The 20,001-nt window shown below is 36.3% G+C and overlaps 1 protein-coding gene across 1 annotated transcript in view; it reads left to right on the top strand.

Moving 5' to 3' along the window:
- Positions 1-20,001, top strand: part of LOC118196043 (uncharacterized) — a 62,175-nt gene that overhangs the window by 32,973 nt on the left and 9,201 nt on the right. Inside the window, exons 16-21 of the mRNA XM_085823045.1 lie at positions 1,054-1,359; positions 4,868-5,173; positions 6,857-7,156; positions 8,839-9,138; positions 14,483-14,788; positions 18,304-18,603. Coding sequence (XP_085679171.1) covers positions 1,054-1,359; positions 4,868-5,173; positions 6,857-7,156; positions 8,839-9,138; positions 14,483-14,788; positions 18,304-18,603 — 1,818 coding nt within the window. The remainder of the gene's footprint in view (positions 1-1,053; positions 1,360-4,867; positions 5,174-6,856; positions 7,157-8,838; positions 9,139-14,482; positions 14,789-18,303; positions 18,604-20,001) is intronic.

The following is a 20,001-nucleotide window of genomic DNA, read 5'->3' as shown; positions in this document are numbered from 1 at the left end:
AAAGATGTTTTAAACTACGTAGAGTAACAACATATAGTTACTCATAATTTGACTAAGGAATTAAGAATTTCATAAAATGCACGTTTGTTTCTACTATTTTGATTTCCGAAGCGCTTACAACTAGAGTTGAAATATTTTGATCCCTTTTATACACATTACAACAAGCCTGAGGAAGAACACGTAATTGGACATATGTTCGAATAATTAGTTCGGATTTTAAGGCTTGCTGTTTGACTTAACGCCATGAAATTGACACAGATAAGTCTTTCATATAAATGTTATTTATGTCCAACCAGATTAGAATCTGAAATATTTATTATCTTCCTGGTATATTAATTTAGTCTACATTACCATTAATTTTAAATATCTTCCTGTTCTTTTTCCTTTCGGATAAAATATAATATATTACATTTACCGTTACATCTCCTTTTCTGATTATTTCAATTCTAAGCTTCTCTATCAAATTACTTTGAATAGTTTGTTAAAAACTAAGAAGTGAAGTATTTGGTAAGATCCTTATTTTCCATATAATTCGAATTAAGGAGGTATATTTTAAAACATCGATCTCAAAACTTCCAATTTTTTTTTTTAAATATTGCCTTAATTTCTTCGGAGATTAAAACTTTTATTTATGGTGGATGCAGCTGTCAAATAAAACATTTATACATAACATATTAATTGATATTACTGTAGACATTCTTTGTCCCTAACCATATGATATTTCTTAAGTATCTTGTACGTTTAGGTACTCGGAAGTGTTATTTAACGTCAATCCCATACTTACTATTTAACGATCAAATCCACAAAGCAAGTTAAGTTAACTTTTACGAGAATGACACGCATGAAAAATAAACTTTTCTTAGGTATCCCAACATGATGTGATTTTATGGCCGAAAAACTCAAATTTCATAACACTGATTTTTAACAATTGACCGTTTCCTTAATTAAGTGTCAGGACAATATCGAAACGATTGTTCGTCGAATTATGAATAAAGTTTAGTATGTTTACTAACGTTGTTTGACCCTAAAATAAAATCTTCGTGTCTTTTAAAGGGTATGGAGGCAGAGGATACGGTCGTGGCTACGGAGGTGAGGGCGGTGCTTCTGCTGCTGCATCTGCCGGTGGAGCAGGACGTGGTATGGGCGGTGAAGGAAGAGACGCTGGAGCTGCTGCTGCCGCTGCCGCTGCCGCTGCTGCAGCCGCTGCTGGACGAGGTGGTTACGGAGGAAGAGGTGGAGAGGGTGCTGGCGGTGCCGCTGCTGCCTCTACTGCTGGAGCAGGACGTGGAGCTGGAGGTGAAGGTGAAGGAGCTGCTGCAGCTGCCGCCGCCGCTGCTGCTGCTGCGGCTGCCGCTGAAGGTATTTAGTTCCTCCTTATTTCACTTAAAATCATGCGGAATTTTAAACATAAGCCTGCTTTGAGTTCTACCTTATTAAAAGCGCTTTACGCAAAGCCCTAATTCCTGTACTAATTTCTTTACCCGACAGTAATTCCTATCTAGCCGGAAGAGCTTAATAAACGGCATCATCGTTTTGTTAGCTTAATTTGCAACTGATTGCGATTATTGAAATCACCTTCTGGTTTCTTAGTGGTCAATCGGAACCGCAACACTGTCCAAAAAACATTCAAACTCTATTGATGTGTGTACGCAATAGACGCTGAAATAAATTTATTTTTAAAAACATTTCTGAATAAGTTTTAAAGTAATTTTTATCGTCGAAATTTTTAATATTTAGCCATCATTCCTGCTCGAGTGCAATTTCTGCCTCAGGAAATCGATAAATAATTTCGACTTCTAAATACTCGGTTTTTTTTATAGAGGTGTTTAGCTTGTACGAATTGTTTGCTGAATTTTACGTGATATTTACAGTATATAGAACGCAAGTGAGGAATTTAGTGCAAATAATTTATACCTCTGCAGCAAGACTCAAATCAGTTAAACTCTAACCTTTGTCAGGATACGCAGCTCAATCTGTTTTGTGAATTTGAAAGATGTTTTAAACTACGTAGAGTAACAACATATAGTTACTCTTAATTTGACTAAGGAATTAAGAATTTCATAAAATGCACGTTTGTTTCTACTATTTTGTTTTCCGAAGCGCTTACAACTAGACTTGAAATATTTTGATCCCTTTTATACACATTAAAACAAGCCTGAGGAAGAACACGTAATTGGACATCTGTTCGAATAATTAGTTCGGATTTTAAGGCTTGCTGTTTGACTTAACGCCATGAAATTGACACAGATAGGTCTTTCATATAAATGTTATTTATGTCCAACCAGATTAGTATCTGAAATATTTATTATCTTCCTGGTATATTAATTTAATCTACATTACCGTTCATTTTAAATATCTTCCTGTTCTTTTTCCTTTCGGATAAAATATAATATATTACATTTACCGTAACATCTCCTTTTCTGATTATTTCAATTCTAAGCTTCTCTATCATATTACTTTGAATAGTTTGTTAAAAACTAAGAAGTGAAGTATTTGGTAAGATCCTTATTTTCCATATAATTCGAATTAAGGAGGTATAATTTAAAATTTCGATCTCAAATCTTCCTATTTTTTTTTAAATATTACCTTAATTTGTTGCGAGATTAAAGCTTTTTTTTATGGTGGATGCCGCTGTCTAATAAAACATTTATACATAACATATGAATTGATATTACTGTACGAAAAACAAACTTTTATTAGGTATTTCAACATTGTGTGATTTTATGGCCGAAAAAAAAACAAAGTTGATAACACTGTTTTCGAAAAATTGACGGTTTCCCAACTTAACTGTCAGAACAATTTTGAAACGATTGTTCGTAGAAATATAAATAAGGTTTAGTATCTTTACTAACGTTGTTTGACCCTTAAATAAAAGCTTCGTGTCTTTTAAAGGGTATGGTGGCAGAGCATACGGTCGTGGCTACGGAGGAGAGGGCGGCGCTTCTGCTGCTGCATCTGCTGGTGGAGCAGGACGTGGTATGGGCGGTGAAGGACGAGACGCTGGAGCTGCTGCTGCCGCTGCCGCAGCTGCTGCTGCAGCCGCTGCTGGACGAGGTGGTTACGGAGGCAGAGGTGGAGAGAGTGCTGGCGGTGCCGCAGCTGCCTCTGCTGCTGGAGCAGGACGTGGAGCTGGAGGACAAGGCGAAGGAGCTGCCGCCGCCGCTGCTGCTGCTGCGGCTGCCGCTGGAGGTATTTAGTTCCGCCCTATTTCACTTAAAACCATGCGGAATTTTAAACATAAGCCTGCTTTGAGTTCTACCTTAGCGCTTTACGCAAAACCCTAATTCCTGTACTAATTACTTTACCCTACAGTAATTCCTATCTAGCCTGAAGAGCTTCCTAAACGGCATCATCGTTTTGTTAGCTTAATTTGCAACTGATTGCGATTATTGAAATCACGTCTTGGTTTCTTAGTGGTCACTTGGAACCGCAACACTGTCCAAAAAACAGTCAAACTCTATTGATGTGTGTACGCAATAGACGTTGAAATAAATTTTATTTTTAAAAACATTTCTGAATATGTTTTAAAGTAATTTTTATCGTCCAAATTTTTAATATTTAGCTATCATTCCTGCTCGAGTGCAGTTTCTGCCTCAGTAAATCGATAAATAATTTCGACTTCTAAATACTCCGTTTTTTTATGGAAGTGTTTAACTTGTACGAATTGTCTGCTGAATATTACGTGATGTTAACAGTATATAGAACGCAAGTGAGGAATTTAGTGCAAATAATTTATACCTCTACAGCGAGACTCAAATCAGTTAAACTCTAACCTTTGTCAGGATACGCAGCTCAATCTGTTTTGTGAATTTGAAAGATGTTTCAAACTGCGTAGAGAAACAACATATAGTTACCCTTAATTTGACTAGGTAATTAAGAATTTCATAAAATGCACGTTTGTTTCTACTATTTTGATGTCCGGAACGCTTATAACTAGAGTTGAAATATTTTGATCCCTTTTATACACATTAGAACAAGCCTGAGGAAGAACACGTAATTGGACATCTGTTCGAATAATTAGTTCGGATTTTAAGGCTTGCTGTTTGACTTAACGCCATGAAATTGACACAGATAGGTCTTTCATATAAATGTTATTTATGTCCAACCAGATTAGTATCTGAAATATTTATTATCTTCCTGGTATATTAATTTAATCTACATTACCGTTCATTTTAAATATCTTCCTGTTCTTTTTCCTTTCGAATAAAATATAATATATTACGTTTACCGTTAGATCTCCTTTTCTGATTTTTTCAATTCTAAGCTTCTCTATCATATTACTTTGAATAGTTTGTTAAAAAATAAGAAGTGAAGTATTTGGTAAGATCCTTATTTTCCATATAATTCGAATTAAGGAGGTATATTTTAAAACATCGATCTCAAAACTTCCAATTTTTTTTTTTTAAATATTGCCTTAATTTCTTCGGAGATTAAAACTTTTATTTATGGTGGATGCAGCTGTCAAATAAAACATTTATACATAACATATTAATTGATATTACTGTAGACATTCTTTGTCCCTAACCATATGATATTTCTTAAGTATCTTGTACGTTTAGGTACTCGGAAGTGTTATTTAACGTCAATCCCATACTTACTATTTAACGATCAAATCCACAAAGCAAGTTAAGTTAACTTTTACGAGAATGACACGCATGAAAAATAAACTTTTCTTAGGTATCCCAACATGATGTGATTTTATGGCCGAAAAACTCAAATTTCATAACACTGATTTTTAACAATTGACCGTTTCCTTAATTAAGTGTCAGGACAATATCGAAACGATTGTTCGTCGAATTATGAATAAAGTTTAGTATGTTTACTAACGTTGTTTGACCCTAAAATAAAATCTTCGTGTCTTTTAAAGGGTATGGAGGCAGAGGATACGGTCGTGGCTACGGAGGTGAGGGCGGTGCTTCTGCTGCTGCATCTGCCGGTGGAGCAGGACGTGGTATGGGCGGTGAAGGAAGAGACGCTGGAGCTGCTGCTGCCGCTGCCGCTGCTGCTGCTGCAGCCGCTGCTGGACGAGGTGGTTACGGAGGAAGAGGTGGAGAGGGTGCTGGCGGTGCCGCTGCTGCCTCTACTGCTGGAGCAGGACGTGGAGCTGGAGGTGAAGGTGAAGGAGCTGCTGCAGCTGCCGCCGCCGCTGCTGCTGCTGCGGCTGCCGCTGAAGGTATTTAGTTCCTCCTTATTTCACTTAAAATCATGCGGAATTTTAAACATAAGCCTGCTTTGAGTTCTACCTTATTAAAAGCGCTTTACGCAAAGCCCTAATTCCTGTACTAATTTCTTTACCCGACAGTAATTCCTATCTAGCCGGAAGAGCTTAATAAACGGCATCATCGTTTTGTTAGCTTAATTTGCAACTGATTGCGATTATTGAAATCACCTTCTGGTTTCTTAGTGGTCAATCGGAACCGCAACACTGTCCAATAAACATTCAAACTCTATTGATGTGTGTACGCAATAGACGCTGAAATAAATTTTAATTTTAAAAACATTTCTGAATAAGTTTTAAAGTAATTTTTATCGTCGAAATTTTTAATATTTAGCCATCATTCCTGCTCGAGTGCAATTTCTGCCTCAGTAAATCGATAAATAATTTCGACTTCTAAATACTCCTTTTTTTTATGGAAGTGTTTAACTTGTACGAATTGTCTGCTGAATATTACGTGATGTTAACAGTATATAGAACGCAAGTGAGAAATTTAGTGCAAATAATTCATACCTCTGCAGCGAGACTCAAATCAGTTAAACTCTAACCTCTGTCAGGATACGCAGCTCAATCTGTTTTGTGAATTTGAAAGATGTTTCAAACTGCGTAGAGAAACAACATATAGTTACCCTTAATTTGACTAGGTAATTAAGAATTTCATAAAATGCACGTTTGTTTCTACTATTTTGATGTGCGGAACGCTTATAACTAGAGTTGAAATATTTTGATCCCTTTTATACACATTAGAACAAGCCTGAGGAAGAACACGTAATTGGACATCTGTTCGAATAATTAGTTCGGATTTTAAGGCTTGCTGTTTGACTTAACGCCATGAAATTGACACAGATAGGTCTTTCATATAAATGTTATTTATGTCCAACCAGATTAGTATCTGAAATATTTATTATCTTTCTGGTATATTAATTTAATCTACATTACCGTTCATTTTAAATATCTTCCTGTTCTTTTTCCTTTCGGATAAAATATAATATATTACGTTTACCGTTAGATCTCCTTTTCTGATTTTTTCAATTCTAAGCTTCTCTATCATATTACTTTGAATAGTTTGTTAAAAAATAAGAAGTGAAGTATTTGGTAAGATCCTTATTTTCCATATAATTCGAATTAAGGAGGTATATTTTAAAACATCGATCTCAAAACTTCCAATTTTTTTTTTTAAATATTGCCTTAATTTCTTCGGAGATTAAAACTTTTATTTATGGTGGATGCAGCTGTCAAATAAAACATTTATACATAACATATTAATTGATATTACTGTAGAGATTCTTTGTCCCTAACCATATGATATTTCTTAAGTATCTTGTACGTTTAGGTACTCGGAAGTGTTATTTAACGTCAATCCCATACTTACTATTTAACGATCAAATCCGCAAAGCAAGTTAAGTTAACTTTTACGAGAATGACACGCATGAAAAACAAACTTTTCTTAGGTATCCCAACATGATGTGATTTTATGGCCGAAAAACTCAAATTTCATAATACTGATTTTTAACAATTGACCGTTTCCTTAATTAAGTGTCAGGACAATATCGAAACGATTGTTCGTCGAATTATGAATAAGGTTTAGTATGTTTACTAACGTTGTTTGACCCTAAAATAAAATCTTCGTGTCATTTAAAGGGTATGGAGGCAGAGGATACGGTCGTGGCTACGGAGGTGAGGGCGGTGCTTCTGCTGCTGCATCTGCCGGTGGAGCAGGACGTGGTATGGGCGGTGAAGGAAGAGACGCTGGAGCTGCTGCTGCCGCTGCCGCTGCTGCAGCCGCTGCTGGACGAGGTGGTTACGGAGGAAGAGGTGGAGAGGGTGCTGGCGGTGCCGCTGCTGCCTCTACTGCTGCAGCAGGACGTGGAGCTGGAGGAGAAGGTGAAGGAGCTGCTGCAGCTGCCGCCGCCGCTGCTGCTGCTGCGGCTGCCGCTGAAGGTATTTAGTTCCTCCTTATTTCACTTAAAATCATGCGGAATTTTAAACATAAGCTGCTTTGAGTTCTACCTTATTAAAAGCACTTTACGCAAAGCCCTAATTCCTGTACTAATTGCTTTACCCGACAGTAATTCCTATCTAGCCGGAAGAGCTTAATAAACGGCATCATCGTTTTGTTAGCTTAATTTGCAACTGATTGCGATTATTGAAATCACCTTCTGGTTTCTTAGTGGTCAATCGGAACCGCAACACTGTCCAATAAACATTCAAACTCTATTGATGTGTGTACGCAATAGACGCTGAAATAAATTTTAATTTTAAAAACATTTCTGAATAAGTTTTAAAGTAATTTTTATCGTCGAAATTTTTAATATTTAGCCATCATTCCTGCTCGAGTGCAATTTCTGCCTCAGTAAATCGATAAATAATTTCGACTTCTAAATACTCCTTTTTTTTATGGAAGTGTTTAACTTGTACGAATTGTCTGCTGAATATTACGTGATGTTAACAGTATATAGAACGCAAGTGAGAAATTTAGTGCAAATAATTCATACCTCTGCAGCGAGACTCAAATCAGTTAAACTCTAACCTCTGTCAGGATACGCAGCTCAATCTGTTTTGTGAATTTGAAAGATGTTTCAAACTGCGTAGAGAAACAACATATAGTTACCCTTAATTTGACTAGGTAATTAAGAATTTCATAAAATGCACGTTTGTTTCTACTATTTTGATGTGCGGAACGCTTATAACTAGAGTTGAAATATTTTGATCCCTTTTATACACATTAGAACAAGCCTGAGGAAGAACACGTAATTGGACATCTGTTCGAATAATTAGTTCGGATTTTAAGGCTTGCTGTTTGACTTAACGCCATGAAATTGACACAGATAGGTCTTTCATATAAATGTTATTTATGTCCAACCAGATTAGTATCTGAAATATTTATTATCTTTCTGGTATATTAATTTAATCTACATTACCGTTCATTTTAAATATCTTCCTGTTCTTTTTCCTTTCGGATAAAATATAATATATTACGTTTACCGTTAGATCTCCTTTTCTGATTTTTTCAATTCTAAGCTTCTCTATCATATTACTTTGAATAGTTTGTTAAAAAATAAGAAGTGAAGTATTTGGTAAGATCCTTATTTTCCATATAATTCGAATTAAGGAGGTATATTTTAAAACATCGATCTCAAAACTTCCAATTTTTTTTTTTAAATATTGCCTTAATTTCTTCGGAGATTAAAACTTTTATTTATGGTGGATGCAGCTGTCAAATAAAACATTTATACATAACATATTAATTGATATTACTGTAGAGATTCTTTGTCCCTAACCATATGATATTTCTTAAGTATCTTGTACGTTTAGGTACTCGGAAGTGTTATTTAACGTCAATCCCATACTTACTATTTAACGATCAAATCCGCAAAGCAAGTTAAGTTAACTTTTACGAGAATGACACGCATGAAAAACAAACTTTTCTTAGGTATCCCAACATGATGTGATTTTATGGCCGAAAAACTCAAATTTCATAATACTGATTTTTAACAATTGACCGTTTCCTTAATTAAGTGTCAGGACAATATCGAAACGATTGTTCGTCGAATTATGAATAAGGTTTAGTATGTTTACTAACGTTGTTTGACCCTAAAATAAAATCTTCGTGTCATTTAAAGGGTATGGAGGCAGAGGATACGGTCGTGGCTACGGAGGTGAGGGCGGTGCTTCTGCTGCTGCATCTGCCGGTGGAGCAGGACGTGGTATGGGCGGTGAAGGAAGAGACGCTGGAGCTGCTGCTGCCGCTGCCGCTGCTGCAGCCGCTGCTGGACGAGGTGGTTACGGAGGAAGAGGTGGAGAGGGTGCTGGCGGTGCCGCTGCTGCCTCTACTGCTGCAGCAGGACGTGGAGCTGGAGGAGAAGGTGAAGGAGCTGCTGCAGCTGCCGCCGCCGCTGCTGCTGCTGCGGCTGCCGCTGAAGGTATTTAGTTCCTCCTTATTTCACTTAAAATCATGCGAAATTTTAAACATAAGCCTGCTTTGAGTTCTACCTTATTAAAAGCGCTTTACGCAAAGCCCTAATTCCTGTACTAATTGCTTTACCCGACAGTAATTCCTATCTAGCCAGAAGAGCTTAATAAACGGCATCATCGTTTTGTTAGCTTAATTTGCAACTGATTGCGATTATTGAAATCACCTTCTGGTTTCTTAGTGGTCAATCGGAACCGCAACACTGTCCAAAAAACATTCAAACTCTATTGATGTGTGTACGCAATAGACGCTGAAATAAATTTATTTTTAAAAACATTTGTGAATAAGTTTTAAAGTAATTTTTATCGTCGAAATTTTTAATATTTAGCTATCATTCCTGCTCGAGTGCAATTTCTGCCTCAGGAAATCGATAAATAATTTCGACTTCTAAATACTCGGTTTTTTTATAGAGGTGTTTAGCTTGTACGAATTGTTTGCTGAATTTTACGTGATATTTACAGTATATAGAACGCAAGTGAGGAATTTAGTGCAAATAATTTATACCTCTGCAGCAAGACTCAAATCAGTTAAACTCTAACCTTTGTCAGGATACGCAGCTCAATCTGTTTTGTGAATTTGAAAGATGTTTTAAACTACGTGGAGTAACAACATATAGTTACTCTTAATTTGACTAAGGAATTAAGAATTTCATAAAATGCACGTTTGTTTCTACTATTTTGATTTCCGAAGCGCTTACAACTAGAGTTGAAATATTTTGATCCCTTTTATACACATTAGAACAAGCCTGAGGAAGAACACGTAATTGGACATCTGTTCGAATAATTAGTTCGGATTTTAAGGCTTGCTGTTTGACTTAACGCCATGAAATTGACACAGATAGGTCTTTCATATAAATGTTATTTATGTCCAACCAGATTAGAATCTGAAATATTTATTATCTTCCTGGTATATTAATTTAGTCTACATTACCATTAATTTTAAATATCTTCCTGTTCTTTTTCCTTTCGGATAAAATATAATATATTACATTTACCGTTACATCTCCTTTTCTGATTATTTCAATTCTAAGCTTCTCTATCATATTACTTTGAATAGTTTGTTAAAAACTAAGAAGTGAAGTATTTGGTAAGATCCTTATTTTCCATATAATTCGAATTAAGGAGGTATAATTTAAAATTTCGATCTCAAAACTTCCTATTTTTTTTAAATATTACCTTAATTTGTTGCGAGATTAAAGCTTTTTTTTATGGTGGATGCCGCTGTCTAATAAAACATTTATACATAACATATGAATTGATATTACTGTACGAAAAACAAACTTTTATTAGGTATTTCAACAATGTGTGATTTTATGGCCGAAAAAAACAAAGTTGATAACACTGTTTTCGAAAAATTGTCGGTTTCCCAACTTAACTGTCAGAACAATTTTGAAACGATTGTTCGTAGAAATATAAATAAGGTTTAGTATCTTTACTAACGTTGTTTGACCCTTAAATAAAAGCTTCGTGTCTTTTAAAGGGTATGGTGGCAGAGGATACGGTCGTGGCTACGGAAGAGAGGGCGGCGCTTCTGCTGCTGCATCTGCTGGTGGAGCAGGACGTGGTATGGGCGGTGAAGGACGAGACGCTGGAGCTGCTGCTGCCGCTGCCGCAGCTGCTGCTGCAGCCGCTGCTGGACGAGGTGGTTACGGAGGCAGAGGTGGAGAGGGTGCTGGAGGTGCCGCAGCTGCCTCTGCTCCTGGAGCAGGACGTGGAGCTGGAGGACAAGGCGAAGGAGCTGCTGCCGCTGCCGCCGCCGCTGCTGCTGCTGCGGCTGCCGCTGGAGGTATTTAGTTCCGCCCTATTTCACTTAAAACCATGCGGAATTTTAAACATAAGCCTGCTTTGAGTTCTACCTTAGCGCTTTACGCAAAACCCTAACTCCTGTACTAATTACTTTACCCTACAGTAATTCCTATCTAGCCTGAAGAGCTTCCTAAACGGCATCATCGTTTTGTTAGCTTAATTTGCAACTGATTGCGATTATTGAAATCACCTCTTGGTTTCTTAGTGGTCACTTGGAACCGCAACACTGTCCAAAAAACAGTCAAACTCTATTGATGTGTGTACGCAATAGACGTTGAAATAAATTTTATTTTTAAAAACATTTCTGAATATGTTCTAAAGTAATTTTTATCGTCCAAATTTTTAATATTTAGCTATCATTCCTGCTCGAGTGCAGTTTCTGCCTCAGTAAATCGATAAATAATTTCGACTTCTAAATACTCCGTTTTTTTATGGAAGTGTTTAACTTGTACGAATTGTCTGCTGAATATTACGTGATCTTAACAGTATATAGAACGCAAGTGAGGAATTTAGTGCAAATAATTTATACCTCTGCAGCGAGACTCAAATCAGTTAAACTCTAACCTTTGTCAGGATACGCAGCTCAATCTGTTTTGTGAATTTGAAAGATGTTTCAAACTGCGTAGAGAAACAACATATAGTTACCCTTAATTTGACTAGGTAATTAAGAATTTCAAAAAATGCACGTTTGTTTCTACTATTTTGATGTCCGGAACGCTTATAATTAGAGTTGAAATATTTTGATCCCTTTTATACACATTAGAACAAGCCTGAGGAAGAACACGTAATTGGACATCTGTTCGAATAATTAGTTCGGATTTTAAGGCTTGCTGTTTGACTTAACGCCATGAAATTGACACAGATAGGTCTTTCATATAAATGTTATTTATGTCCAACCAGATTAGTATCTGAAATATTTATTATCTTCCTGGTATATTAATTTAATCTACATTACCGTTCATTTTAAATATCTTCCTGTTCTTTTTCCTTTCGGATAAAATATAATATATTACATTTACCGTTACATCTCCTTTTCTGATTATTTCAATTCTAAGCTTCTCTATCATATTACTTTGAATAGTTTGTTAAAAACTAAGAAGTGAAGTATTTGGTAAGATCCTTATTTTCCATATAATTCGAATTAAGGAGGTATAATTTAAAATTTCGATCTCAAAACTTCCTATTTTTTTTAAATATTACCTTAATTTGTTGCGAGATTAAAGCTTTTTTTTATGGTGGATGCCGCTGTCTAATAAAACATTTATACATAACATATGAATTGATATTACTGTACGAAAAACAAACTTTTATTAGGTATTTCAACAATGTGTGATTTTATGGCCGAAAAAAACAAAGTTGATAACACTGTTTTCGAAAAATTGTCGGTTTCCCAACTTAACTGTCAGAACAATTTTGAAACGATTGTTCGTAGAAATATAAATAAGGTTTAGTATATTTACTAACGTTGTTTGACCCTTAAATAAAAGCTTCGTGTCTTTTAAAGGGTATGGTGGCAGAGGATACGGTCGTGGCTACGGAAGAGAGGGCGGCGCTTCTGCTGCTGCATCTGCTGGTGGAGCAGGACGTGGTATGGGCGGTGAAGGACGAGACGCTGGAGCTGCTGCTGCCGCTGCCGCAGCTGCTGCTGCAGCCGCTGCTGGACGAGGTGGTTACGGAGGCAGAGGTGGAGAGGGTGCTGGAGGTGCCGCAGCTGCCTCTGCTCCTGGAGCAGGACGTGGAGCTGGAGGACAAGGCGAAGGAGCTGCTGCCGCTGCCGCCGCCGCTGCTGCTGCTGCGGCTGCCGCTGGAGGTATTTAGTTCCGCCCTATTTCACTTAAAACCATGCGGAATTTTAAACATAAGCCTGCTTTGAGTTCTACCTTAGCGCTTTACGCAAAACCCTAACTCCTGTACTAATTACTTTACCCTACAGTAATTCCTATCTAGCCTGAAGAGCTTCCTAAACGGCATCATCGTTTTGTTAGCTTAATTTGCAACTGATTGCGATTATTGAAATCACCTCTTGGTTTCTTAGTGGTCACTTGGAACCGCAACACTGTCCAAAAAACAGTCAAACTCTATTGATGTGTGTACGCAATAGACGTTGAAATAAATTTTATTTTTAAAAACATTTCTGAATATGTTCTAAAGTAATTTTTATCGTCCAAATTTTTAATATTTAGCTATCATTCCTGCTCGAGTGCAGTTTCTGCCTCAGTAAATCGATAAATAATTTCGACTTCTAAATACTCCGTTTTTTTATGGAAGTGTTTAACTTGTACGAATTGTCTGCTGAATATTACGTGATCTTAACAGTATATAGAACGCAAGTGAGGAATTTAGTGCAAATAATTTATACCTCTGCAGCGAGACTCAAATCAGTTAAACTCTAACCTTTGTCAGGATACGCAGCTCAATCTGTTTTGTGAATTTGAAAGATGTTTCAAACTGCGTAGAGAAACAACATATAGTTACCCTTAATTTGACTAGGTAATTAAGAATTTCAAAAAATGCACGTTTGTTTCTACTATTTTGATGTCCGGAACGCTTATAATTAGAGTTGAAATATTTTGATCCCTTTTATACACATTAGAACAAGCCTGAGGAAGAACACGTAATTGGACATCTGTTCGAATAATTAGTTCGGATTTTAAGGCTTGCTGTTTGACTTAACGCCATGAAATTGACACAGATAGGTCTTTCATATAAATGTTATTTATGTCCAACCAGATTAGTATCTGAAATATTTATTATCTTCCTGGTATATTAATTTAATCTACATTACCGTTCATTTTAAATATCTTCCTGTTCTTTTTCCTTTCGGATAAAATATAATATATTACGTTTACCGTTAGATCTCCTTTTCTGATTTTTTCAATTCTAAGCTTCTCTATCATATTACTTTGAATAGTTTGTTAAAAAAAAAGAAGTGAAGTATTTGGTAAGATCCTTATTTTCCATATAATTCGAATTAAGGAGGTATATTTTAAAACATCGATCTCAAAATTTCCTATTTTTTTCTTTTTAAATATTGCCTTAATTTCTTCGGAGATTAAAACTTTTATTTATGGTGGATGCAGCTGTCAAATAAAACATTTATACATAACATATTAATTGATATTACTGTAGACATTCTTTGTCCCTAACCATATGATATTTCTTAAGTATCTTGTACGTTTAGGTACTCGGAAGTGTTATTTAACGTCAATCCCATACTTACTATTTAACGATCAAATCCACAAAGCAAGTTAAGTTAACTTTTACGAGAATGACACGCATGAAAAATAAACTTTTCTTAGGTATCCCAACATGATGTGATTTTATGGCCGAAAAACTCAAATTTCATAACACTGATTTTTAACAATTGACCGTTTCCTTAATTAAGTGTCAGGACAATATCGAAACGATTGTTCGTCGAATTATGAATAAGGTTTAGTATGTTTACTAACGTTGTTTGACCCTAAAATAAAATCTTCGTGTCTTTTAAAGGGTATGGAGGCAGAGGATACGGTCGTGGCTACGGAGGTGAGGGCGGTGCTTCTGCTGCTGCATCTGCCGGTGGAGCAGGACGTGGTATGGGCGGTGAAGGAAGAGACGCTGGAGCTGCTGCTGCCGCTGCCGCTGCTGCTGCTGCAGCCGCTGCTGGACGAGGTAGTTACGGAGGAAGAGGTGGAGAGGGTGCTGGCGGTGCCGCTGCTGCCTCTACTGCTGGAGCAGGACGTGGAGCTGGAGGTGAAGGTGAAGGAGCTGCTGCAGCTGCCGCCGCCGCTGCTGCTGCTGCGGCTGCCGCTGAAGGTATTTAGTTCCTCCTTATTTCACTTAAAATCATGCGGAATTTTAAACATAAGCCTGCTTTGAGTTCTACCTTATTAAAAGCGCTTTACGCAAAGCCCTAATTCCTGTACTAATTGCTTTACCCGACAGTAATTCCTATCTAGCCGGAAGAGCTTAATAAACGGCATCATCGTTTTGTTAGCTTAATTTGCAACTGATTGCGATTATTGAAATCACCTTCTGGTTTCTTAGTGGTCAATCGGAACCGCAACACTGTCCAATAAACATTCAAACTCTATTGATGTGTGTACGCAATAGACGCTGAAATAAATTTTAATTTTAAAAACATTTCTGAATAAGTTTTAAAGTAATTTTTATCGTCGAAATTTTTAATATTTAGCTATCATTCCTGCTCGAGTGCAATTTCTGCCTCAGTAAATCGATAAATAATTTCGACTTCTAAATACTCCTTTTTTTATGGAAGTGTTTAACTTGTACGAATTGTCTGCTGAATATTACGTGATGTTAACAGTATATAGAACGCAAGTGAGAAATTTAGTGCAAATAATTCATACCTCTGCAGCGAGACTCAAATCAGTTAAACTCTAACCTCTGTCAGGATACTCAGCTCAATCTGTTTTGTGAATTTGAAAGATGTTTCAAACTACGTAGAGAAACAACATATAGTTACCCTTCATTTGACTAGGTAATTAAGAATTTCATAAAATGCACGTTTGTTTCTACTATTTTGATGTCCGGAACGCTTAAAACTAGAGTTGAAATAATTTGATCCCTTTTATACACATTAGAACAAGCCTGAGGAAGAACACGTAATTGGACATCTGTTCGAATAATTAGTTCGGATTTTAAGGCTTGCTGTTTGACTTAACGCCATGAAATTGACACAGATAGGTCTTTCATATAAATGTTATTTATGTCCAACCAGATTAGAATCTGAAATATTTATTATCTTCCTGGTATATTAATTTAGTCTACATTACCATTAATTTTAAATATCTTCCTGTTCTTTTTCCTTTCGGATAAAATATAATATATTACATTTACCGTTACATCTCCTTTTCTGATTATTTCAATTCTAAGCTTCTCTATCATATTACTTTGAATAGTTTGTTAAAAACGAAGAAGTGAAGTATTTGGTAAGATCCTTATTTTCCATATAATTCGAATTAAGGAGGTATAATTTAAAATTTCGAACTCAAAACTTCCTATTTTTTTTTAAATATTACCTTAATTTGTTGCGAGATTAAAGCTTTTTTTTATGGTGGATGCCGCTGTCTAATAAAACATTTATACATAACATATGAATTGATATTACTGTACGAAAAACAAACTTTTATTAGGTATTTCAACATTGTGTGATTTTATGGCCGAAAAAAACAAAGTTGATAACACTGTTTTCGAAAAATTGACGGTTTCCCAACTTAACTGTCAGAACAATTTTGAAACGATTGTTCGTAGAAATATAAATAAGGTTTAGTATCTTTACTAACGTTGTTTGACCCTTAAATAAAAGCTTCGTGTCTTTTAAAGGGTATGGTGGCAGAGGATACGGTCGTGGCTACGGAAGAGAGGGCGGCGCTTCTGCTCCTGCATCTGCTGGTGGAGCAGGACGTGGTATGGGCGGTGAAGGACGAGACGCTGGAGCTGCTGCTGCCGCTGCCGCAGCTGCTGCTGCAGCCGCTGCTGGACGAGGTGGTTACGGAGGCAGAGGTGGAGAGGGTGCTGGAGGTGCCGCAGCTGCCTCTGCTGCTGGAGCAGGACGTGGAGCTGGAGGACAAGGCGAAGGAGCTGCTGCCGCTGCCGCCGCCGCTGCTGCTGCTGCTGCTGCCGCTGGAGGTATTTAGTTCCGCCCTATTTCACTTAAAACCATGCGGAATTTTAAACATAAGCCTGCTTTGAGTTCTACCTTAGCGCTTTACGCAAAACCCTAATTCCTGTACTAATTACTTTACCCTACAGTAATTCCTATCTAGCCTGAAGAGCTTCCTAAACGGCATCATCGTTTTGTTAGCTTAATTTGCAACTGATTGCGATTATTGAAATCACCTCTTGGTTTCTTAGTGGTCACTTGGAACCGCAACACTGTCCAAAAAACAGTCAAACTCTATTGATGTGTGTACGCAATAGACGTTGAAATAAATTTTATTTTTAAAAACATTTCTGAATATGTTTTAAAGTAATTTTTATCGTCCAAATTTTTAATATTTAGCTATCATTCCTGCTCGAGTGCAGTTCCTGCCTCAGTAAATCGATAAATAATTTCGACTTCTAAATACTCCGTTTTTTTATGGAAGTGTTTAACTTGTACGAATTGTCTGCTGAATATTATGTGATCTTAACAGTATATAGAACGCAAGTGAGGAATTTAGTGCAAATAATTTATACCTCTGCAGCGAGACTCAAATCAGTTAAACTCTAACCTTTGTCAGGATACGCAGCTCAATCTGTTTTGTGAATTTGAAAGATGTTTCAAACTGCGTAGAGAAACAACATATAGTTACCCTTAATTTGACTAGGTAATTAAGAATTTCATAAAATGCACGTTTGTTTCTACTATTTTGATGTCCGGAACGCTTATAACTAGAGTTGAAATATTTTGATCCCTTTTATACACATTAGAACAAGCCTGAGGAAGAACACGTAATTGGACATCTGTTCGAATAATTAGTTCGGATTTTAAGGCTTGCTGTTTGACTTAACGCCATGAAATTGACACAGATAGGTCTTTCATATAAATGTTATTTATGTCCAACCAGATTAGTATCTGAAATATTTATTATCTTCCTGGTATATTAATTTAATCTACATTACCGTTCATTTTAAATATCTTCCTGTTCTTTTTCCTTTCGGATAAAATATAATATATTACGTTTACCGTTAGATCTCCTTTTCTGATTTTTTCAATTCTAAGCTTCTCTATCATATTACTTTGAATAGTTTGTTAAAAAATAAGAAGTGAAGTATTTGGTAAGATCCTTATTTTCCATATAATTCGAATTAAGGAGGTATATTTTAAAACATCGATCTCAAAACTTCCTATTTTTTTCTTTTTAAATATTGCCTTAATTTCTTCGGAGATTAAAACTTTTATTTATGGTGGATGCAGCTGTCAAATAAAACATTTATACATAACATATTAATTGATATTACTGTAGACATTCTTTGTCCCTAACCATATGATATTTCTTAAGTATCTTGTACGTTTAGGTACTCGGAAGTGTTATTTAACGTCAATCCCATACTTACTATTTAACGATCAAATCCGCAAAGCAAGTTAAGTTAACTTTTACGAGAATGACACGCATGAAAAATAAACTTTTCTTAGGTATCCCAACATGATGTGATTTTATGGCCGAAAAACTCAAATTTCATAATACTGATTTTTAACAATTGACCGTTTCCTTAATTAAGTGTCAGGACAATATCGAAATGATTGTTCGTCGAATTATGAATAAGGTTTAGTATGTTTACTAACGTTGTTTGACCCTAAAATAAAATCTTCGTGTCTTTTAAAGGGTATGGAGGCAGAGGATACGGTCGTGGCTACGGAGGTGAGGGCGGTGCTTCTGCTGCTGCATCTGCCGGTGGAGCAGGACGTGGTATGGGCGGTGAAGGAAGAGACGCTGGAGCTGCTGCTGCCGCTGCTGCTGCTGCAGCCTCTGCTGGACGAGGTGGTTACGGAGGCAGAGGTGGAGAGGGTGCTGGCGGTGCCGCTGCTGCCTCTACTGCTGGAGCAGGACGTGGAGCTGGAGGTGAAGGTGAAGGAGCTGCTGCAGCTGCCGCCGCCGCTGCTGCAGCAGCGGCTGCCGCTGAAGGTATTTAGTTCCTCCTTATTTCACTTAAAATCATGCGGAATTTTAAACATAAGCCTGCTTTGAGTTCTACCTTATTAAAAGCGCTTTACGCAAAGCCCTAATTCCTGTACTAATTGCTTTACCCGACAGTAATTCCTATCTAGCCGGAAGAGCTTAATAAACGGCATCATCGTTTTGTTAGCTTAATTTGCAACTGATTGCGATTATTGAAATCACCTTCTGGTTTCTTAGTGGTCAATCGGAACCGCAACACTGGCCAATAAACATTCAAACTCTATTGATGTGTGTACGCAATAGACGTTGAAATAAATTTTATTTTTAAAAACATTTCTGAATATGTTTTAAAGTAATTTTTATCGTCCAAATTTTTAATATTTAGCTATCATTCCTGCTCGAGTGCAGTTTCTGCCTCAGTAAATCGATAAATAATTTCGACTTCTAAATACTCCGTTTTTTTATGGAAGTGTTTAACTTGTACGAATTGTCTGCTGAATATTACGTGATCTTAACAGTATATAGAACGCAAGTGAGGAATTTAGTGCAATAATTTATACCTCTGCAGCGAGACTCAAATCAGTTAAACTCTAACCTCTGTCAGGATACGCAGCTCAATCTGTTTTGTGAATTTGAAAGATGTTTCAAACTGCGTAGAGAAACAACATATAGTTACCCTTAATTTGACTAGGTAATTAAGAATTTCATAAAATGCACGTTTGTTTCTACTATTTTGATGTCCGGAACGCTTATAACTAGAGTTGAAATATTTTGATCCCTTTTATACACATTAGAACAAGCCTGAGGAAGAACACGTAATTGGACATCTGTTCGAATAATTAGTTCGGATTTTAAGGCTTGCTGTTTGACTTAACGCCATGAAATTGACACAGATAGGTCTTTCATATAAATGTTATTTATGTCCAACCAGATTAGAATCTGAAATATTTATTATCTTCCTGGTATATTAATTTAGTCTACATTACCATTAATTTTAAATATCTTCCTGTTCTTTTTCCTTTCGGATAAAATATAATATATTACATTTACCGTTACATCTCCTTTTCTGATTATTTCAATTCTAAGCTTCTCTATCATATTACTTTGAATAGTTTGTTAAAAACTAAGAAGTGAAGTATTTGGTAAGATCCTTATTTTCCATATAATTCGAATTAAGGAGGTATAATTTAAAATTTCGAACTCAAAACTTCCTATTTTTTTTTAAATATTACCTTAATTTGTTGCGAGATTAAAGCTTTTTTTTATGGTGGATGCCGCTGTCTAATAAAACATTTATACATAACATATGAATTGATATTACTGTACGAAAAACAAACTTTTATTAGGTATTTCAACATTGTGTGATTTTATGGCCGAAAAAAACAAAGTTGATAACACTGTTTT

The sequence above is a fragment of the Stegodyphus dumicola genome, chromosome 8, assembly GCF_044657685.1.
Source record: "Stegodyphus dumicola isolate Sdum_Otavi_A_Nest chromosome 8, ASM4465768v1".
Classification (NCBI taxonomy): Eukaryota; Metazoa; Arthropoda; class Arachnida; order Araneae; family Eresidae; genus Stegodyphus; species Stegodyphus dumicola.
This window is presented reverse-complemented; position numbering and strand designations above follow the sequence as displayed.